This window comes from Hyperolius riggenbachi, chromosome 1, assembly GCF_040937935.1.
Source record: "Hyperolius riggenbachi isolate aHypRig1 chromosome 1, aHypRig1.pri, whole genome shotgun sequence".
NCBI classification, from domain to species: Eukaryota; Metazoa; Chordata; class Amphibia; order Anura; family Hyperoliidae; genus Hyperolius; species Hyperolius riggenbachi.
This window is the reverse complement of record NC_090646.1, coordinates 167,103,567-167,126,360: the sequence shown is the minus strand read 5'-3', so window position 1 is coordinate 167,126,360 and position 22,794 is coordinate 167,103,567. Positions and strand designations below refer to the sequence as shown.

Genomic DNA, 22,794 nt, shown 5'->3' with positions numbered 1-22,794 from the left:
TTTTATGCATCCCCAACGTAACTTCCCTTAAATGTTGACATCCATAGGAATAGTTGGCTTAGCAGTTTGGTGGGAGAGAGGTCACAGATATCACCTCTAGGGACTACGTTTTGTTTGTTTTTTCTGTAAGTCCCACATTTCGACATGGTGCATATGCATTCATGGACATTTGATTTGCTCATCAGGCATCCATTAAACTGTGTGGCTGCAGCACATTAAATGAAAATAATATAAGACTGTATGCCCATAATGCAATATGGTGCCTGCATTAGAAATAAGGCCATGAGGAAATGTGCCCCTGCATGCATGCATCTCCAAACACCAATCACAGCCCCTGATTTACAGGAAACTGTGGTTGCGATCAGTGTTTAGTGGTAGGGATGCTCATTCAGATTTTGCGGAATTGAAATTTCCGAGTTCCGATCGGAACTCAGAAAATGGAAGTCAGAAATCGGATTTCTTCAGAAATACTGCATTACTGCAATTCGGTAATTTTAGCACAATTACAGAACTCAAAACCAATGGACCAATCAGAGTATGCAGAAACAACTCGGAAGTATTTGGCCAATCAGAGAATGCACAAAATGACGAAAAGACACTACTTGGAAATCCGAATTCGGTAGATTACTGCATTACCACAACTCGGTAATTTTAGCCCAATCACAGAACTTGGAAACATTGGACCAATCAGAGAATGCAAAGTCAACTTGGAAGTATTTGGCCAATCAGAGAATGCAAAAAATGACCCCCAAAAAATTACTCGGAAATCCGAACTCGGAAATCGGAAACCGTTCAGAAATCCGTAAAAATCAGTAATCGCCAATGGTGGAAATCAGAATTTCTGCGGAATCGAAAATCAACATCTCCGATCATCCCTATTTAGTGGTGTGATTGTATCATGCGCAGTGATCGGGGGCCATACTAAGCTGAAAAGTTCCTTTAAGAGTGTGTGTTTCATCTCTTTACGTAAATCTTATCATAAGATTGACTACATAGCACCCCAAGCACAACGTGATTGCCTGAATTTATAGTCAAAGCAAAAAAATAAAGCAGTTTGAGCCTGATACCTACATCTTTCTGTGCTGTAGAAGACCTTTGTCACTAATACAAGTGAGAATTACTAAAAGTAAGTGAAGCATTTATCTTTTACAAAAAATGATGTAGCTAAGAGAAGGTATGCAAGTAGGAATTAGATGGTAAGTATAATATGGCTACCAGCATTGGTATGCTTGTTTCTCTCTTCATGTTTGCACTAACGGGAAGATAGGCAAAAGGTAATAGCTTGAAAGCTGTTCATGAAGAAAATGTCTGGCACACGGTAACATTGATAAAGATCTTTAAATTACGCCAAATCTGTTCTTGCATGACAGGTTCAATGCAGACTTGTGCTGAATGCCACATGACATTAAAAAAGGAAAGACCAGCAGAATAAAATGTTGGATTACAAGCAGAGGGGTTAACTGTTTTAAAAGAAAATACTTTTTTTTCTATTTTGCTTTGTTTAATAAAACCCATGCCGTGTACTGTAACATGTAACATGCCGTGTACTGTAGTGCAGAACTTACAGCTACAATGGTACAGAGAAAAACTGTACTTGCCGGTAGTATTTCAGTTTCTTACTCCAATTCAGGGGCTTTTTGTAACAATAACTGTAATGTTTATGACTCTAAGGGCCATATCCCATTCAAGGTGATAAGTAGCTTGCAGACGGGGAGTGAGGTTTACGCTGTGGTGCTGTCCTTCAGCACCACGGCCTCACTTCCCACACATGCGCACTAACCCGCCGACAATCCGCCGCAGCATCTGGGGGTCTTTAATAAGGAGACCCCCAGAGCTCCCCGTCGGGTTGCCGCACATCTTTAAAGTCCCCCAGGTAGCTGCGCTGGGCACCACTGTCATTCTACATACCGCCGCTAATTATCCACTGCCTCTCGCCCCAAATTCTGTCATGTAATTACAGTGTAGCTATCTACTGTAATTACTGTGCGCATAGGAGCCCGGGCAAAGCATCTTTGAATCTGCAGCCGAGGCTCCCCATTGGTCCGCTGTCTGAGCAATGCCTGAGATACAATATATATCAACAAGTAAAGGAGGTATAAAAAGTAAGTAATTAACCCATGTCAGTATAACACACTAAGAAATAAGCAATAGTGTCTGAGGTTAATTAGCGGGAAGACCTCTACAGGAGAAAACTGGCCCAACATGGGTCGTCATACCTGTATATTATACAAACCAGCATATGGTGACCGAGAGCCAACCTAATGGCTCAGGCATGAAAAACAGAAGAGTGATAAGGATAAGCATCCATAAGCAGAGAGAGATATGAGGAAAAGGAAGAGAGAGAAAAAAAGAGAAGGAGAAGAGAGTAGAAAGGAGAGAGAGAGGGGAAGAGACCAAGAAGTGGAAAAAAAGGGAAAAAGAGAGGGAGGGGAGTGAAGAAGAAGAAGAAAGGGGGGGGGGGGATGGGGACCTGTCTGTCATCTCTATGGGGAATAGATGTATAGTCACAAGGTGTTTAATCCCAAATCTCATCCTAAATGTTGTTAAATTTGGTGGGGCAATTTCTGTTCACATACTTGATCCTATAAAGTGGAAAGGCTTTATTTACCTTGAAGAAAAAGTCTGTACAGCGCTCACTCTTCACAGTCATACATAAGTTTCATAAACCACAGAAATCCCATTGTCTGCAACTGCCTCCAGTCTCTAGTAGAAATGAATACTCTCACCGGCGTTCAGAGGCTGATTTGCCACAGATCAGCTGAATACGTGGCAAATCAGCCTCTGAACGCCGGTGAGAGTATTCATTTCTACTAGAGAATGGAGGCAGTTGCAGACAGTGGGATTTCTGTGGTTTATGAAACTTATGTATGACTGTGAGGAGTGAGCGCTGTACAGACTTTTTCTTCAACATCTTATAGGGGAAGGGCTATCCCCATTGTATAGTGATCCTCCCAACAGCCTTAGACGTTCAATCCGGAGAGGTTCTGTGACATTGAGGAGCGCCCAGACCACTTTTTTTTACGGCTTTATTTACCTGTTTATGTGCTGGGCGCTTGCAGCAAGAGTCATCTTTGCATGAGCATCTGAGCAAGCAGCAGTCAGCCCTGCATGCTAAATGCTGCAATTGTTTTTACCGGACAGCTAGTGCACTGCGTGCCAACCACTGACACACTTGTGGTTACTAATGCTCTCATTCGATCACATTATTTTGCAACCAGAAGGTGCATAGCAAAGGCAATGGAGCAGGTAAATGGCACAATTATTGTGCTGCTTAGCCGTTTATCTAAGAGAGTTCTTAACATGAATCAAAAAAAAAAACTGTAAATCAACACTCCATGAGCAGATCTTTATATTTCAAGAAAATATGCAATTCTTTTTAAGTTATCTACTGAATCCACTAGAACAGTTCTGATGGAATATTCATTCTACATTTTTAGAGCCCTTACAGGAAAGAAACCATTCCCCAGCTGCAGATTAAAACCTTTTTTCCTCCATCCTTAAATAGTGTGTTCAAGATCTTAAAATAAAGATAGTTTGCTATTTTTTATGAAAAGGACCATTATAATATTCATACAAGAGGGCCCAAGCCCATTAATCTCCATTTTTCAAGGGTAAATTAATTTAGTGCATGTAGCTTTTCCATGATTTTCCATGTGTGTTATTAACTTAATGAATCATCTTTCTATGTGAGGATGATAAAATGGTTTTGTCTTTATAAAACTAGGTCTGCAGAACAGCATAATAACTTTGTTCTTGAAGAGTCCAGGTTTATTTACACATGTGGTGGTTTCTGAAGAGCTTAACCTCACTACAATGCAGGTGTGACGTAAGAAGAGTGATTCATTCAAAAACTCATTCTGCGCTAATGACAGGTTTACCAGGCCAGCAGGACTTGTAGATGCTGTGATTGTCAACCCAGAAACTGTCTGTAACTGCTTGTTTAACCTTGCCCTAACCCTAAGGAAGATCGGTGTGCAGATAACTACATATCACGCAGGATAGCCAAAAATGATGATGACCGGCCACAGTGAAGATGACAATGATTCATTCACTAATGGAGAGGAAGGAGACAATCTCCCTAGATATCACAGTAAAAAGTAAAAGAAAACATGTTTGCCATTTAGAGAAGGAGTACAAATATTTAAAAAAAAGTATTTTTTTTTACTAGAGCACAACAACAATACACAGTGAAGAGGCTTTAAATTACATGTCCAGGTGCACATTAAGTTCGAAAGACAGACTCCTCTGACTTCATGTTTAACCACTTCAGGATCACAGGTTTTTCCCCTTAAAAACCAAAACAACTTTCACATTTCAGCGCTCCTCCCATTCATTCAGCGATAACTTTATTGTTACTTATCACACTGAAATTATCTATATATTGTTTTTTTCGCCACAAATTAGGCTTTCTTTGGGTGGTAGTTTTTGCTCTGAATTATTTTATTTTATATGCATTGTAAAGGGAATAATAAGGAAAAAAAATGATTATTTCTCAGTTTTCAGCCATTATAGTTTTAAAATAAAATGTGCTTTGGTACATAAAACCCACACATCTTATTTGTCCGGTTTATTACAACGTTTAAATTTTGTCCCTAGTACGATGTATGGTAATAATATTTTAACTGGAAATGAAGGAGCATTTTTCCATTTAGGGATTTTTAATACTTTTTCACTTATTACAAGATCTTTTTTTGAAAAAATATACTCTCATGACATCCGTATTACAAAAGTCACTAAGGTAACTATTTATGTAAAAAAAATTAAATGATGTAATTTTTTTTAACAAGTGTTTTATTTCTGTAACTGTGCGGCAGGGATGGAAGGGGTTAAAAGTAATAAAAAAAAAATAATAATACATTTTCTATGGAAAACAGTATAGTGGCATAAATAGGTGTATTTTACTTTTTGGCCACAAGATGGTGCTATTGAGACCATGTTTCTATTAATAGAACACAGCCGTGTCCAGTCTCAGAGCTTGTATGACGTTTACAAGCTCTCCGAAGACATGGGGACGGTGATCGGGATTGAGAATCAAAAGATTCTCACATCCTGATCACAGATGGAGATGGCTGCGACGGTGGATCGGCTCGGCGGAAAACAGCGCGGGAATCGTGAACGTGACGGTAAGGCAGCAGTACGCATATCTACAACCCTGATCCGCACGTGAAGTTTAAAGGGGCGTGGATATGCGTACCAAGGATCCTAAAGTGGTTAAAGTAGACACAATGGAGCTTAGGAATACATGTATTTTTTCACAAGTCACCACCAGTGACTTACAGTCACATGAACTGGAAATAAATGAAAATGAAGTAAATTGTTAAATTAGCTTACCTTGATCAAATGGCCTTCCTGGATTCCAAGAACGGAAATAGTCATCCTAAGATACAAACAACAAAGTCCATAATTCAATACAAAAATAAACACAAAGTTAAAATATAGCAGACTTCTTACTACACAGTGCTGCTTATTCAGCAGAAGCCAAAAGGTGTCATAACATACTTTAATGTTCTCTTGCACTAAAACTTGCTGATGATAAAGTAAAACCTTCTATTTGCAAGGCATAATGGCAACATAGCCAATAAACAGATCAATGCATTCTCATCTGGCAGGCAAGTTGGGTTTTTATTGCATACAGACTTCTAGAAAGTCATTTCTTAGACAGCTTGGGGTAAAGCGGTTGATCTGGGTGTCAGTTATTTTAGTGCTCACATAGAGCCAAAGTAAGCTAGCAGCTCAGTGATGCTAGATGCAGATTTAAATGCTGATGCTTGGCTAATGGCTATTGTATGGCTATGCACCAGCTTTTGGCTACAGCTCATTAACTGGTCACTGGCATTCGACTAGAAAGTAGTATATTAAAGATGACCAGGCCAATTAATACAACTGACAAAAAAGATAATGGAAGGTCAGTATCAGTCAGGATTAGAGGTAACATTTAGGTGTAAGGGTACATTCACAAAAAAGAGGATTCTCCTTTCAGTAGTATCTGGTGCCCAATGTAGGCTTTAATATTGAAATGAACAATGGATACACATAGATTAAGATTCACTCACATACAGAGGGTCCCAATCCACTTAGGAACATCCCAGGCTAAATACGCTTCCCACTACCGCGGTACTAGTCTTTAACCTCTTGACGACCAGCTAACGCCGATTGGCGTAAACTGGTTGTCTGCGGGTTTCCATGGAAAAGGCCATTCCATGTCAGTTCACGGAGGGTGTTTCCGTGAACTGCCTGCGAGCCTCCGATCGCGGCTCGCAGGCGAAATGTAAACACGTGGGGAAGAAATCCCCGGTGTTTACTCTGTACGGCGCTGCAGCTGCAGCTGCGCCGTAAAGGAGATCGGCAATCCCCGGCCTCTGATAGGCCGGGGATCGCCGCCGTCTGATAGGCTGAAGCCTATCAGAGGCAGTACAGGACATATCGTCATCCTGTACCGCCCCCAGGGAGAGGGAGGGAAGGAGAGAGAGGGGGGAATAGCGCTGCGGAGGGGGCCTTTGAGGAGCCCCCCCCCCCGCAAGGCACAGCAGAGCGGCGGCGATCAGACCCCCCCAGCAGGACATCCCCCTAGTGGGGAAAAAAGAGGGGAAGTCTGATCGCCCTGCCTGCAACACGATCTGTGCTGGGGGCTGAAGAGCCCACCCAGCACAGATCAATGGGAAATCACTTGGTCGGCAAGTGGTTAAGTGTCCAATAAGTGTGTATACCGATCACTGCCCGCTCTGGTCCCAACTAGTTTTGGCTCTCACTGTCATGAGAACTGGCAGGCAAGTGACATTTAAATAGCTTTCCTTAAGGATTACCTGCTATCTTGGCGGTATTCCATCCATTCTGCCTGTCCCAAGAATCGCCAGCTCACTTCCGGTGAGTGCAGATGTACTGCAATAAATGTACTATTGAGGCACTTCTGTGCGTACCATCATGCTTTCCATGGTGCGTAGCACACACCCAGAAGCGCCTACTGTGGCTGACCTCCTACCCTTCAGCGCTAGCAATGCTTGAACTAAATTTAGTTTATCTTGCCTGTTTATTTTTGTAATTTTAATAGTTGATGTCATTAAGATGTTTCTTTTATGCACTTAATTTATGCTTTATACTTTTAACATGCAAAGTGTTCAGTCCATTCCGCTCAATGTATACTGCTTTAAATGCAAGCAATATGGAATATTGAAAATGTACGAGGCCGGGCTCATTCACCCACTCCAACAGAGCATTGCTTGCTCTGATGGGTAGGAGGTCAACCACAGGAGGCAGTTCTAGATGTGCGGTATGCACCATGGAACGTATGGTGGTACCCACAGATCCACATCTGTAGTACCGGAAATACATCAGCACTTACTGGAAGAGAGATAGCAGGTACACCTTATGGAAAGCTATTTAAATGTCACTTTCCCACCTGCTCATGTTACCTCTGATAACAGTGGGAGCCAAATCTAGTTGGGAAAAGAGGGGCCGTATACACACTTGTTGGACACTCAAAGACTACTACCACAGGAGTGGGAAGTGCATTTAGCCAGGGATTATTCTAAGTGTACTGGGATCCTCTTTATGTGAGTGAATCTTAATGTACCCTTTGTACATTTTAAAATTAAAGCCTACATTGGACACCAGATACTACTGATCGGAGAATCCTCCTTATTGTTTCTATCCTTGTACATCTGAGTGCAATCTACAGGTTGATGCAACACTTAAAGTGAGCTCTCCCTATATGGTATCCATTCTGCTAGTGGAAAGGATCTGAAAGGTCTATCACTCACAGTGCATACACAGCGCCACAGCTACATATACATATCTGATAAAATTGTCTGAGGAATACGTCTACCTGTTGGCAGCAGAGGGTCAGTGATAACTCCCTTCTAAAGTATGGTAAAACTTCATTGGGGCGCCTCCGATTTCTGACAATATTTAAGTTCACATTAAATTCGTTGTGATGAGCAGGTGGCAACAGATTTCAAAATCAGCAGCTTCTGATAATGTGCGCGCAGCGCGTCACAATGCACAGTACCTTGTCACCATTCATTCGTAATGTGGGCATAAGATACACAGTTCAGCTCGAGTTCTTACGATGGAACCAAATGCATCTCTAAACCAATGTGCCAATTTGATAAGCCCATTGTGGGCTTATCAAATTGCACATTGAGTTGGTAGTTTAGAGCTAAGCATCAGGAAGAACTGTACCTTATGTGGGAAGTTGAGGGTTTAGCAACATGACTGACTTGAACTTGGGGGTGGTTAAAGTTAGGAGTCAGGAAAGGTTTTATGTTAGAAATGGAGATTAGGGTTAAGTATAAGTAAGAAGAAGGGAATTCATTACGGATAACTGACTGATAAGGGAGAAGCTTAGAAAAACTAACAAAAGTTACAACTGTGGCAAAGCCAACATATTAGTATTGTAACTGCACTGTAAAGACAGTAACTGAACAAACTAGAGGCACCAGAATAAAGCATACAGCTACAGAAGCACAATGAAGGCACCGAGGGAAGTCAGGGCCACATATGCTGTCATGCAGCACTGTTGCTGTTGTACTTCCCACACATTCCCTTTATCAAGCTTTTTAAAGCAAACGGTATACACTAAAGAAGATAGAACATGCCCTTTGTCAGACACTTGTATGCAGTAAACACTTACATAAAAAGGAGTATAACAGAAAGGATTTAAAACATGCACTACATCAACCAACACAAATATAAATCAAGATGGTACAAACCTCGACTTCCTGAGTGGCAAGCAAGCAAAATAAATAAGAAAGTAAATGGCAGTGAGAACAATGAAATAGAAAATAACCTTTATCACAAAGTATTTCTGTTTTTTCCTGTGGTTAATGTGCTATTAGCCACATTGAATTTCAATCTGCTCTCATCTCTATTTTGATATGTTGGGGACAGAAAGAAAATAACACATAATAACATACTTAAATAAGATATCATTGATTATGCTTTGCTTCATAGAGGAAAAATTTGCAACAAAGGAACTGTACAAGAACACATGCAACAGTATAGCCAACAAGCTGCAGGAGGCTGTGATTAAATGAGCAAGGTATGTAATTTCACTGGTGCAACTTTAATGATTTTAGCCACAGAGGCTCTCACACCCGTGGAGTATAAAAAATGACTGCTTATATTGCTGAAAGAGATGCTAGAATAAAGATTTCTGCAAATGCCTTGGGTTTCTATATTCTACTGAACTGGCCATTCTCGCTAACCTAAATAGGACAAGTCATAAGTCATATTAGTTCAGATTATTCTCTGTCACAGATTTTTTTTTCTTTAATTGGGAACTTATTTCTAAAAAACCTTCACAGTAAAGCTTGCTAATGAGAAAACGTGGGCACATTGCTAAAACAATTTAAATTAAGCTTTATATCTATCAGTGGATTTTTTTTTCTCCCACAGCCCGGTGCTTTTGCTACAGCTTTGGTTTTGTATATTTCACTGCACCTACTATATATAGTCATAATCGTTTTGATATTAAGATACATTGAAATCTAAGTTCTAGGAAAATTTGCAGATTCAAGTATAAGTCTTAATAAAGCATAACAATAAAAAATACAACTGTGTTTCTAAACTTCTGCCCATAACTTCTGCCAAGTTCCCCAAGTATTTATTTCTATGCCCCTTAACAACTAACTACAGCTATGCCCCCTCTCCCCTATGTATAGCCAAGTATACCTATTGAAAATTGCCATCTCTTCCAGACTAAAGTGATCATACACATTCAGCATTGCCCTGCTCCCTCCAAACATTGCCATGTTACCCGAAATGTATATATACGTGTCTCACTCGTCTCACTCATCAATTGCTCCCTATATATGTCCAACTCCTTTTGCTGTTTACATGACATCACTTGAGTGACAACGGGAGCTGGATGTGGATTGGAGAAAAACTTGCTGGAAAGCAAGGCAGATAGGAGTGGGAGCACAGCCTGCAACATAACAGGTAGGTATAACCATCACTAATATGCTTACCTGCATTAATCTATATGGGCTTAATAAAGTCAACTGCTCTATGCTTAATAATATTTAAGAAAATAGGTTGCCCCATTGATAAGTCAAATATATCCTTAATTGCACTGTATATACAATATTTGATTTGATTTTGAGTATATATATATATATATATATATATATATATATATATATATATATATATACTGTGTATGTATTTCCAGACAGTACTAGGCTAAATTAAAAAATACTATTTCAAAGTAGTCTGTCGGAGCAGTGTTCCCCAACCTTGTCTTCGAGGCCCACAGTGCATGTTTTGTGGCAATCCACACAGGTAGTTAATAAGCTCTACTGATATACTAATGACCTCACCTGTGGTTGTGTGAGGTTTCCTGCAAAAACATGCACTGTTGGTGGGCCTTGAGGACAGGGTTGGTAGAGGACATTAACCAGGAAAAAAGAGAAAATGTCACCTTTATGTAGCTGTTATTCCATACTTCAAAATATTTTGTCTACTGATATACGAAATCATACATATAGTTACAGGTGCTGAACCCTCTGTATATTTATTTATATTATCAGTAACACCACAACCATGTCTTCACCTTCTAATGCTAGTATTAAGGTAAGAGAACAAGGCTGACAAATGACAACTTTATTCAGCTGAAGTAAATGCTAGAATCAGAAAGGTCATTACGGTGAGCTTAACAGTTTCTCCTACAGTACTACGTTCCTCTACTCTTCCTTCCTTTTGAGAACAGCTCTGTTATTTAAGTCTATAGCATCTGAACCTAATATCAATGTAAAGTCTGAGAGAGAAAAGTTATGTGTGGATCATTGGCTTTGAACATCTACCGTATTTTTCGCCGTATAAGACGCTCTGAAATATAAGACGCACCTAGGTTTAGAGGGCAAAAACCTGGGAAAAAAAATATACTAAACCTGGTGCGTCCATGTTCCAGGAGCGTCTTGAAGATGTTCTCCCCCAGTTGGTATCCTCCTATGTCCTTCTGTCCTCCCAGATGTCCCCAGGTGTTTCTGCTATGTCCCATGTGTCTGTTTCTTCCCCGTGTCCCTACGGTCTCGGCCATGTCCCTGCTTTTCTCCCCATGTCCCCGCTACTTGCACGTGTCCCTGCTCGATGTTTGAATAAATACAGTGTAGTGCTGCTGTATCTCCACCATGTCCCTGCTATGTCCCCCACTACTAGCATTTGTCCCTGCATGATGGTAAGTTTATATAGTGTAGCGTTGCTGCATCCCTGCTGTCCCCCCCTCCCGTTGTCAGCCGCGTCCCCCGCTATGTCAGCTGTGTCCCCGCTTTGTCCGCCATGTCCCCGCCATGCAAGCCGTGTCCCTGCTATGTTCGCTGTGTCCCCGCTATATCCGCCGTGTCTCTGCTATGTTAGCCGTGTCCCCGCTATGTCTGCCGTGTCCCCGCTATGTCTGCCGTGTCCCCGCTATGTCCGCCATGTCCCCGCCATGCAAGCCGTGTCTCTGCTATGTCCGCCGTGTCCCTGCTATGTCCGCCGTGTCTCTGCTATGTTAGCCGTGTCACTGGCATGCAAGCCGTGTCCCCGCTATGTCCGCCATGTCCCCGCCATGCAAGCCGTGTCCCTGCTATGTCCGCCGTGTCCCCGCTATGCCTGCCATGCAAGCAGTCTCCCCGCTATGTCTGCCGTGTCCCCCGCTACTAGAATTTGTCCCTGTATAATGGCAAAGGTGTAAAGTGTAGTGCTGCTGCAGGCTCTTACCTCTCCAGCAGCGCCCGCGGGGATTGCCGACCTCTTCTCCGCCTGACTTCTCGCTCTAGTGACCGCGGCTTGTACTGACGTCAGTACAAGCCGCGGTCACTAGAGCGAGAAGTCAGGGGAGACTGCTTGCACGGCGGACATATCGGGGACATGGCGGACACAGCCACACAGCGGACATAGCAGGGACACGGCTTGCATGGCGGGGACATGGCGGACATAGCGGGGACACGGCAGACATAGCGGGGACACGGCAGACATAGCGGGGACACGGCTAACATAGCAGAGACACGGCGGACATAGCGGGAACACGGCGGACATAGCGGGGACACGGCGGACATAGCGGGATGCATCAGCTACACTTTACACATTTACCATCACACAGGGACAGATGCTAGTAGCGGGGGACAGAGCAGGCACACAGGCAGGGAATCGCCGAGGTAGCGGCTGGTCGGCGGTTTCTATCGGCGGGTGTTAGGAAGTCGGGGATTCCCTGCCTTTGCCGTATAAGACGCAGAGACTTTTTCTCCCCATTTTTTGGAGAGAAAAAGTGCGTCTTATACTGCGAAAAATACGGTACTTACAAAGCAGCTGTGCACTGTAAAACTGCTAATCCACTGCTCACCAACCCCATCCATGAGTACACAGGTTGACCTAATAGATAATAATTCCAACATTTGTATAGCGCTTCTCTCCTTTCGGACTTAAAGTGCTTGAGAGCTGCAGCCACTAGGGCATGCTCAGTAGGCAGTAACAGTGTTAGGGAGTGTTGTCAAAAAGGGGCGCAAAACATAAAGTATGACATATCAGTAAGAAAGCAAATAAAATTATGAGAAAAAATAAACAAAACATTAAAAAATCTGTATCAACTTTTAATGCATCGAGGCCACTCATCTCAAATAAACTGTGCTCCAAACCCACACTATCCTTCCTTGTGACCAGATAACCAGTCTCTGTATTTGCATAAAACGTTGAGTCGCACTAATTGCGCAACACATGTTACTTTGTCAGCATAAGTGATGGTACAATAGCCGAATACTCCCAGGGAACACACAACAACACTACCAAACTATTGTGAACAGGGTATATTGCGTAATATTGTATTTGGAGTAGGGGAGGATACAATTTAAAGGATAAGTTTATTTATTATTAACTAATCCATATTTAAGTGGAATAAGAGTCTGGCATTACATTCAGGGTTCTTTTAGTGGTATTTGCACTCAGCAAAATGGCTACCACAACGCAAAGCACTACAATGTTACACTCCCTTTGTTACCTGCGGCAGATTAGGGCTACAGGGAAACCGGAGGAAACTCCACCCAAAAAGCTTTACCCCCTCAGTCACGTGCATACTGCCGAACTGACAATATGCCACCTGAAAATACGTAACTGTGCATACACACCACACCGAAACCACGAGGAAAATGCTAAATGTTCATCTTACCATTACAATTGACTAGCATTGCTTCTGGTATCACATGTGGTGCACGACAATGCAGTAGAGCCTCTGCGTTAGCCAGACCACTTCCAGGGCATCGCATCACAGGAACTTGGCAGGTTCCATTGACTTTTTACTGGCCATTGCAGCAAGATGCGGTAGGAGTGGGCAACCCAACATGTAAGTGTAAATAGGACCTCAATGAAACTTGATTCCTTACAATTTATTGCCTATACAGGACTAAAAGACATGTTGATGGATCCTATGTTAAACATCATCAGTGCACTTAGTCATATAAACAATATTAGAACACCAAGGATTCATGGACAGTGTGGTAGAGGATTGTTACAAGTGTACTTTGGAGCATGACTTGTGTGAAACTGCGCTGTTTGGGTGGATCTACTTTAAAATATTGAGACTCTTCATACAAACAAATGTATTTGTAATCGTGGTCTAATAAGCACAATACATGGAATCAATAAAACTGTTAAAAAAGACAGATTACAGATATATTTTAGTAATTAGAGTAGACAGACATGAGAGCAGAGGCAGCATTTATTTCTTTTCAATCCCCTAGGAACACTATTGAGAGTGCTGTGAACATTTGCATGAGTATTTAATTAAAAATAGTGAACAAATCAAAGCCAGAGCACCTACGTCTGTATGTCCTGACTAAGCAAAATTAGTCTTGACCTATATACAGTACTCCACTGCAAGCCTTACGATACATTTATCTCTAGATTTACACTATCACACAGTATCTGTTAATGTGAAGAATGACCTAAATTACAAATCTGCCAAGTAATAAGTACAGCTACTTATCAGTTTACGCTGTAGACTCATTGCCAAGTATACATTATTGCCTCACTATAAACATAACTTAAACCTCATTGCTCATAAAATATGCCCCCAGGGTCAACTGAATATTTGTTAATTATGTTGTATCATTTTCCATCCAGTATTCCATCTTTGCAGTTCAGTCAGGTCAGTTTGGTAGCCACAAGCTCTCTTCGTACATTACATCACACATATAATTTACGTGGGGGCAAGTAAACTTTTCAGAAACATGACAGATCTGGGAATATTTCATGGCTACAGAAGAACAGCCACAATACAGAACATTGTTAACTGCAGTCTAAAACATTTTTAGATTTAGACAGTGCAGAAAAAAATTATAAAAGTCTTTTGGGCAGGGGCTTAAGAGCATCTCCAATGAAAATAATGTAATAAAAAAGTGCTTCATTTTTACAATAATTATGTGTAAATGATTTAGTCAGTGTTTGCCCATTGTAAAAGCATTCCTCACCCTGATTTACATTCTGACATTTATCACATGGTGACATTTTTACTGCTGGCAGGGGATGTCACTGGAAGTAGCTGCTGCTTGCTTTTTTGGCAGTTGGAAACAGCTGTACAGTACACAGCTATTTCCCACAATGCAACAAGGTTCACGGACAGGAAACCTCCAGGACCATGGTCCTCATAGTTTCTTGTGGGAGGGGTTTCACTACAATCCGTTTGTGAACTGGAATACATTTCTCATGTAAAAGGAGGTATCAGCTACTGATTGGGATGACGTTCAATTCTTGGTCAAAGTTTCTCTTAAACTAAAAAACATGGGGCTCCCCAGCAAAACCTTGCAGGGCCTTTAATGTTCAAATCCTACACTCCCCCCCCCCCCCTTCCTTACCTTGATGTCTCCCACAGTCTGGTGGCCCATTTCCCAGGAGTAATATGCTCCATCCTATAACAAGTGGGGCCACAACAACACTTGAACTGGAAAATTGACCTCTGTATTGGAGGCATGGGATTAAAGTTAGGGGTGCAGCCTCTGCAACCACATGGGGCCCCCAACTACTAACCTTTCCCTTCATCTAATACAGAGGACCATCCTCCAGATGAGGCGTTTTTGTGGCTCCACTTGTTGTGACTGTGAAGATCATAATGACCAGACATTTTTATGACCCTTGCAAGATGGGCCCCCAGGCCACAAAGGGCACTAAGGTAAGAGAAGGAGTGTGTACATGGGAGGGGGGGGGCATATCAAAGTTTTGCTGAGGGGACATGAATTATAATTACACCACTGACTGAAGGGAGGGAGTATCATTGGTGGTTTCCCCTACAGTTATGTCCCTGGTTTTGGGTTTTCTGTTGTGTTTGGCACCTTATGGGAGATTTTACCTTCCTGTTTGTCCTCGGGACCTGTATGGACCTTCTTGGCTTTAATACATTACATGATGAACCCATAGGGCTTGATTCACAAAAGCGGTGCTAACTGTTAGCACGCTTGTGAAAAGCCCCTTAGCACGCCTAAACATACTTTGCGCATGCTAATTAGCGCTTGCGTGCTAAGTTCCGTGTTCACGCGCTAAGTTTAGCGCTGCCCAGTGCGCGCGGAACGTTGCACCGGGTGCGAGGAAAATGGCTCAACCTATGCGGCCAAAACGGTGCATTGGATGCGACCTAAACATCGCACCCATGCGATCTTTGTTCATTTGGTTATAGTAACACGTTTTACATGGGCCGGAAGTGAAAGAATTTCTCTCCGATGGGGCTACAATAGTTCCTCCCATTTCCAGAAGATGAAGGGTTCATGGTCCTCATTACAGCATTGGAGTGTGTTTTTCTGGAAGATTTGGGGACCAGCAGAAGCCCTAAGGGGAAGGGGGGGGTGTAGGGTGAGTACAATCTTTTTCCCTACAGGTTATTCTTTCATAAATTGCCTGACATTCTCCTTTAAGCTGGAAGAGGATGACAACAGAGAACAAAAAGATGATGAATTCTGCAGTCATTGAAATAGCCATGATGAGCTCATTCCTGTTGCTTCCTTGCATAAAGAGTGAATGCAGTACTTTTCATTTATTTTTTATTTCCAAAACATAATGGAATATGCGGTAGAACAAGTGCATGGGTCAGACAGAGGCACAAATAAATAGAGGTCTCTATGCAAGCTACTAATAAATATCACTTTAAACTACAGCAAAGAAAAATAGAAGCAATTTAAAAATACTTTTTTATTGCTTAGAAATGGTAAAAGTTTATGGAGAGAGTTAATAAAGAGATGCTGTAAGCAGTGAGAACACAAAGACACAAAGCAGTGTTGAAAAAAAAAGGAAATGTATAAAGCAGGTCAGGGCTAGATGTGTATAGAGAGAGAAACGGTACAGTGAGCTACTATGAGGAACCTTGAGTTTGCCATTGTTTCACTTCATATTAACGTTTCAAATTTCTGCCATCTTCTGACAAAACTGGTCATATAAATCAATTCACTTTCTATATTTCTCAAAGAAGGGAATAATGGTTCATAACTCACTTTCTTAAAAAGTTATCTGAAATAAAACTAAACATAAATGTAATGCTTCAGCTTCACCGACCACAGTGCCATCAAATGCTGCTGTGACACAATATCTGCTTCTGCCCAGTCACTCTACAGCCTTTGGTTGTGACATTTTATGCCTAAGTGTAGATGGCCTCTCTGCTCCACCTTGTTGGTGTTCCGTGCCTAAGCAGACTCTCGTTCGACCAGAGCAATGGGCATTTGAGAAGGGGCAGTTGACCTGAAACAGCACGCTCCAATGTGAGTCTGTGGTATTTGCCAAAGTGCAATAAATGGGATAATCACAGACATAATGTAGGCTTCTGGTAATCTCTTAATCCTGTATTGCTACTGTGAAGGCTGAGTCTTACCCCTGACTGTTAATCTGCTCGGTGATACATAGGAAATGAGGATATAAAGGTAGCCTGCTGTCTATCTCTGTATTTCTAGATCTAACGCATTGTGCACTATAAAAAGAAACATGTAGTTGCTGTTAACGTCTATCCATTTTTATGATAAAAGCAAGACCACACCTGACAAAGAGATGAAAGCTCTTACATTATTGTAGCATTCATTTATGCAGTGCAAACATAATAGTATTAGGCATAGGCATATCACTGTGACTATAGCAAGGAATGACACAATGTAGAAGCACTATCTGGTCAGTATATACATTGATGGAAGAGGGGGCGCAATCTCTACAAAACTGGACCCTAAATAAAAATACATATTTGTGTCATGTGTATTTGTTATCAGATCGCACAGATGACCAGTTTTGTAGAAAAACTGATACTGGAAAAAAAATATAACAAAGAAAGTGATATTCAATGTGAATGGGTAACAATAAACAAGTAAAACACAGACAACAAATAACCAATGTCAAAAACCCTAACTATCTAGATGGCAACTAATACAAATACATAATGTATACAATTGAGCAAGGTACAAGTAATCAGAAGGCAAAGGGGAAGTCAAGTACGGAAATCAAGTCAAACCATCTATAAAATAGAGCAATGCACAAAGGCAGGGAGCAAGTAAAGAGAAAGACCAGAAGTTCAGTAACAACAGAAAGTTACTGCAATATTCTGGCAACTAGATTAAGGAAGAGGCAGGACACAATTTTCAGAAAGTTGTGCTCCTGGTACCACCTGCAGGTCAGTTAGTAAATTACAGGCCCTTCGTAAAAAGTGCTACCTACAGATTAGCAATGAAAGTTATTTACCGTCCAGGAACACACTGCCACCAGCAGGTAAAGCAAGGCACAGCAAAATTCCACACAGAATTACACTTACCGTACTCTGTAGCCATAATGTTTTTTTTTTCCTTTACAATGGGACTAAATTGATATTTCAAGAGGTAATGTCACCTCACAATATTCATTATTTAGCAAGATGAAGATTTACATGAAATAACCAAATACAAACTAAAGTGGAATGCTGAGCCCCTCCCTTCAGGTCTGAAAAAAAAATTCTTATTCTAGTCTCAGACAATAATTGCATCTGTCTGCAGATAAATGTGACACCACAGAAAGGGTTTTACAGTTTTTAAGTATGCTTTTTCAGTTACTTCTCTAAACTAGTGCAAGTATGCAAGTAAGACACATGCTAAAATGGATACATTTGATGGTACATTTACCGGAAGCAGGAAATTTGGGTACATTTACCGGAAGCAGGAAATTTGGGTGGTGGAGGAGGTGTGGAAATCTAGGCACTGCCAAAAGCGCCCCTACATGTTACAGCTGTACGAGGAAATATGGGCATGCGAGGCACCTAATAAAAGCCCGATCTTCACTTAATATCTAGAATCTGTGTGGGCACCTACAGCAGCAACCAAACTTCCGTGGCACCTAATATTTTTTATTTTTTGGCGGTGGTGTGTATATCAGCAGCAGTCACTTACAGTTAAGCATCAGTGTTTATTTTTTAAAGTTAAGGATAGGCATGGTAGTCAGGGGGAGGGGGGGCGGAGTTAGAATTAGGCAGTGGTACGGGGGTTGTTAGGGTTGGGGATCAGCAAATTGGGTCATTCTCATAGTTTTTATTTGGGATTTTTTTCAAATTATCCCAATTTGTGTGCCACTCCTACAAATGGCAAAGGCAGGATATTAAACATGTTCAGCAGATTGACATTTTCTATTTCTATTTTGACTTATTTAAGTCCAAAGAAAAATTAAAAGGTATAAAATAAATAATGAATTCAAACAGAAAAAAAAATCTCATTATAAAGTTGTTAATACTGAAAAAAAGAAGATATAGGAAAAAATATCTTGGGAAATGGTTTTAAATTCTAGGACCACCCTCGAAAAGGAATGAAACCTGGAAGCTGTGGCATACGATATGACTGATAATTTTCACAAGGTCTTGAATGATTTCCCTTCGCACATGCAGACCCATACTGTGTAGGTACCTTGGCACAGATATATTAATTAACAAGTGATATTTTGGACCTGCAAGTTGGAAAACTGCTTATGGATTTCCCTTGATGTTTAACAGTTGACGTCGCTCAGATGTTGCTAAAAGGCAGTCCATTTCTGTCACAAGTAGGGAAATTGCCTTTATACGTAGTGTGGATAGCCTTAAGCTTTAGCAGGCTAAGAATAAATATTAGCGCTCTAGCAGTAACACGCAGCATATCTATGTTCAGAGGGATTGTTATGATTCAGTTCCGTATGATGTATAATGCTAATCAAGATACACAAGGTTCTTCCAAATCCTCTTATTATTCATACAAATTAAAGTGATTACGTTCCAAAGTTCAGTCACTGAGTCCATTGCGATGGGATATTATGATCCCAGTAATAAAATTACATTTCTATTCAGTATCCTTGAACATATGCACTATTATACTAATTAAACCGCGGCACAGGTGTGCCTGAGTAACTTGCCAGATTTATTTATTTTTGATGTTTTTGATATATTGTACGGCATATTTTCCCTGTGATTCTGGCAGTAAGCTTCATTTTGTGCGCATTTGTCAGAACGGTTTCAGGGTATCATTACTGAACAAAGCACAGACAAGGTAATGCTCATAAACCATGTTTCATCAGTTGCATAAAAGTCTACAATATGTTTTCTTAATTTTTTTTTCTTTTCACTTTAATTCCTTTTTAACCCATTCACACCACTGCAACCTAAATCTACTTTCCTGCATCAGGTACCTTGTGCTGCAAGAATGTAAGTCTGTGTCCTACAGCTTCTCTGCTATTCCTACCACTGTCCCTGCTGGTATATACATTTGTATGCAAAAAACAATGCACATCTAAGCGTATCTGTAGCAATTTTAATGTAGCGCAATAAAAACAGCATAAAAAGTTTTTAAAAGGGGTCACTCACATCAGGGTCCTTGTTACAGGGACCCACAGAGAAGACAGCACATAGATCATAGGACGCCGTCCAGCCACACGTCCGCCTCACTCGACCGCAAAAAAACAGTCCCGAGGGATCTTTGTTATGTTTTATTCTAAAATGGTCAGACACTGAATGTCCCTCGAAACTGTTCTTTATATTGTTAACATGTTCCCCCAAATGTTCTTTCAGTTTCCTTTTTGTCCTCCCCACATACTTAAGACCACATGGACATATGAGTAAATATACTACGAATTTCGCACCACCATCTTCCCGGAAGCACTGACGGCGTTCTCCCGTGCGGCTATCTCTGCACAACTTTGCCTAATTAAGGTAAAAAACTATATATAGGTACATCCAGCCACCATGTCCTTTAGCTCCTGATGAAACTTTGATAGTGAAACCGGTCGAGTGAGGCGGACGTGTGGCTGGACGGCGTCCTATGATCTATGTGTTGTCTTCTCTGTGGGTCCCTGTAACAAGGACCCTGATGTGAGTGACCCCTTTTTAAAACTTTTTATGCTGTTTTTATTGCGCTACATTAAAATTGCTACAGATACGCTTAGATGTGCATTGTTTTTTGCATGCTTCTATTTTGGTGAAACACTGCATATGAGGATTTGAGTTATTCTGTCCAAACTGGAGAGGAGGCCGGCTGTGAAGACACCTGCTGCTGACCTCATAAAGCCATATTACAGACCCTGTAGTTAAGGTCTGTAAGGATCTGGTAAGCGCATCTGTTTTTATGGTGTTCTCGGTGGTGGACATAAGTGAGCCCGCGCTGAAGTGTTTTATTCTATACTGACTCAAACGCTGTACTGAAGTGTTGGACTTTGGCTGCGACACATATACTGTTCCACAAATTTATGATTGTTTGGCTGCGCTGATAATTTGTTTTGATTTTAATATGCATTTGTAACCAAGTTGCATAACAGCCCGAGTCTTAGAGCTTCTGCAGCATCCAATCAGAGAAACTCATTGAATCGAGGTCTAAAGGTGTGTACACACATGTGACTATATTCATTTGAAACGATCGTTCCCCGATGATTTCAAACGATGATCATTTAAAAAAAGCAGCCAATGACCATTAAGTCTAACGAAGGACGAGCTAGATCGTTAAAAACAAACGATCTAGCTTGGCGGATTTTTTCCAACGACAATCGTTTGCAAAAGTAGTACATCATTGGAAAACAGTCGTTCGTACAAGGCTTGACATGCGCATTCGCTATTTCTCCATGGAACTTTTCATTTTTATGCGCAAGCGCAATAGTTGCTTTACGTGATGTAACGTTCGTTCTAACGATCAGGTTGTTACACACCTTTAAAAGCTAACTTTATTTAGGTCGTTCTTTCGTCAATTAAAAGTTTGTTTGTCGTTTACAACGAACGATCGTTGTCGTATGTTGTTGTTGTCGTATGTGTGTACGTAGCTTAAGACTGGATGCCAAAAGCATGTGTATGTAGCAGAGACAGGAAAAATGGGTGCCAGGCCTGCCTGGTAAATTGGGTGCTGCCATAGGCCACAATGCAACATGCAGCTATGGCAGTGCCGAATATGTAATTTGGACCCCGGAGTTCAGGTGCAGGTAAGAAGGTTAGGAGGGCACTTTTATCCCTAGTGGGTTCCCGGCTATAGTATTGCAATTGGTTTTAAGAATGTAAACATATTAAGATATATGAAAGCTTGGGGAAAGGGATATTTATCTTAATAATAAACTACATAATAGTACAGTAAAGTACCCAAGGATATGGTGTGTTCTCCTGAGTGCCCGCTGATAGAAGGAGTGTATGTCCTGCATGGGAGTGGATTCATTCATCTTGGTGGTGTATTGCAGGAGTTTTAATTCTTATAGCAGTAGGAAAATAAAATGGATTAGCATTTGTAGGAAAGAGGAAGACAGAAAAAAATGTTCTTTTGGGTATGTGTGCATTCCACACTGTCACTGTAACCATTAGGCTAGCCATGCACAAAAACACATACTTTATGTAAATGCCCACAAGCAACAAATCCGGGGCAGTAACCAAGCCCTTAAGATGACCACTAATGATACGATCTTTTTCATCCAATTTTACCAAATCTATGTAGTATAAGGGTAAACTGAGTGAACATATTGAAAGGACAATTTAGGCAGTTACCTTATATTACATAGAAATGGTAAGATTGGATGAAAAAGATTGTATCGTTAGTGGCCAGCTTTAAATGGCAGTAAGTTGGTAGTTGATACAGTACTTCTATTTTATAAATAAAAAATACTGCAATAGATGTATACATCTTGTTGCAGCACCAGCATGGATGCCACGTAATTATAAACAACATCAATGTACCTAGCGGCTGCTGGAGATTATTGAAATCTCATAAGCTATGTATGTAACCGTGTATAATATAATGTGAATTAAACTGCTATCATTAGTATTAACACCTGGGTGTTATGTTATTTTTATATTCATGACAAACATTTGAGTTAATAAAACCCACAGAGCCACTGTTATTCAATTTTGTTGTATTCTTCAATTAAACAAAATATATTCCTACCAAAAGATGAATTTAATTTTAATAAGCCAAACTCGTGAACACACAACAAGCCACAGGTCAAATGCAGAAATCCATAGGGATTTATGCGCATGTTCAATCTATGATAATGTGATTTTATTTCCCATTAATTAATGTTTTACATCATTTTCATTTCATTTTACTGCAATTTTGATTCTTATATTGAGTGCTTCATAAAATGATTTTCCCTATAGACCTCTTGTGCACTCGATGAAGCTATTTTAATTTGGCAAAATGCATTGTCAGAATACTGTGTTTATTTTGCATGCTTATTATTGTGTAGATTATAACCAAGGTAGTAATTTTGCCCATTCACAAGGTGTTTTACCTTTTCACTTCTTAAAACCCCTGGGTGTCTCTTACTTGTTTTACTTACCGTATATACTCGGCTATAAGTCGAGAAATTTAGGACTGACTCAAAGTATAAAAGTGGGGGGGGGGGACTTATATA

The 22,794-nt window shown here is 40.8% G+C and overlaps 1 protein-coding gene across 2 annotated transcripts in view; it reads right to left on the bottom strand.

Moving 5' to 3' along the window:
• SPOCK3 (SPARC (osteonectin), cwcv and kazal like domains proteoglycan 3) overlaps window positions 1-22,794 on the bottom strand; it is a 545,564-nt gene that overhangs the window by 311,278 nt on the left and 211,492 nt on the right. For both annotated transcript variants that reach the window (XM_068278829.1, XM_068278830.1), the window contains exon 3: window positions 5,332-5,377. In XM_068278829.1, the coding sequence (XP_068134930.1) occupies window positions 5,332-5,377 (46 nt within the window). The remainder of the gene's footprint in view (window positions 1-5,331; window positions 5,378-22,794) is intronic.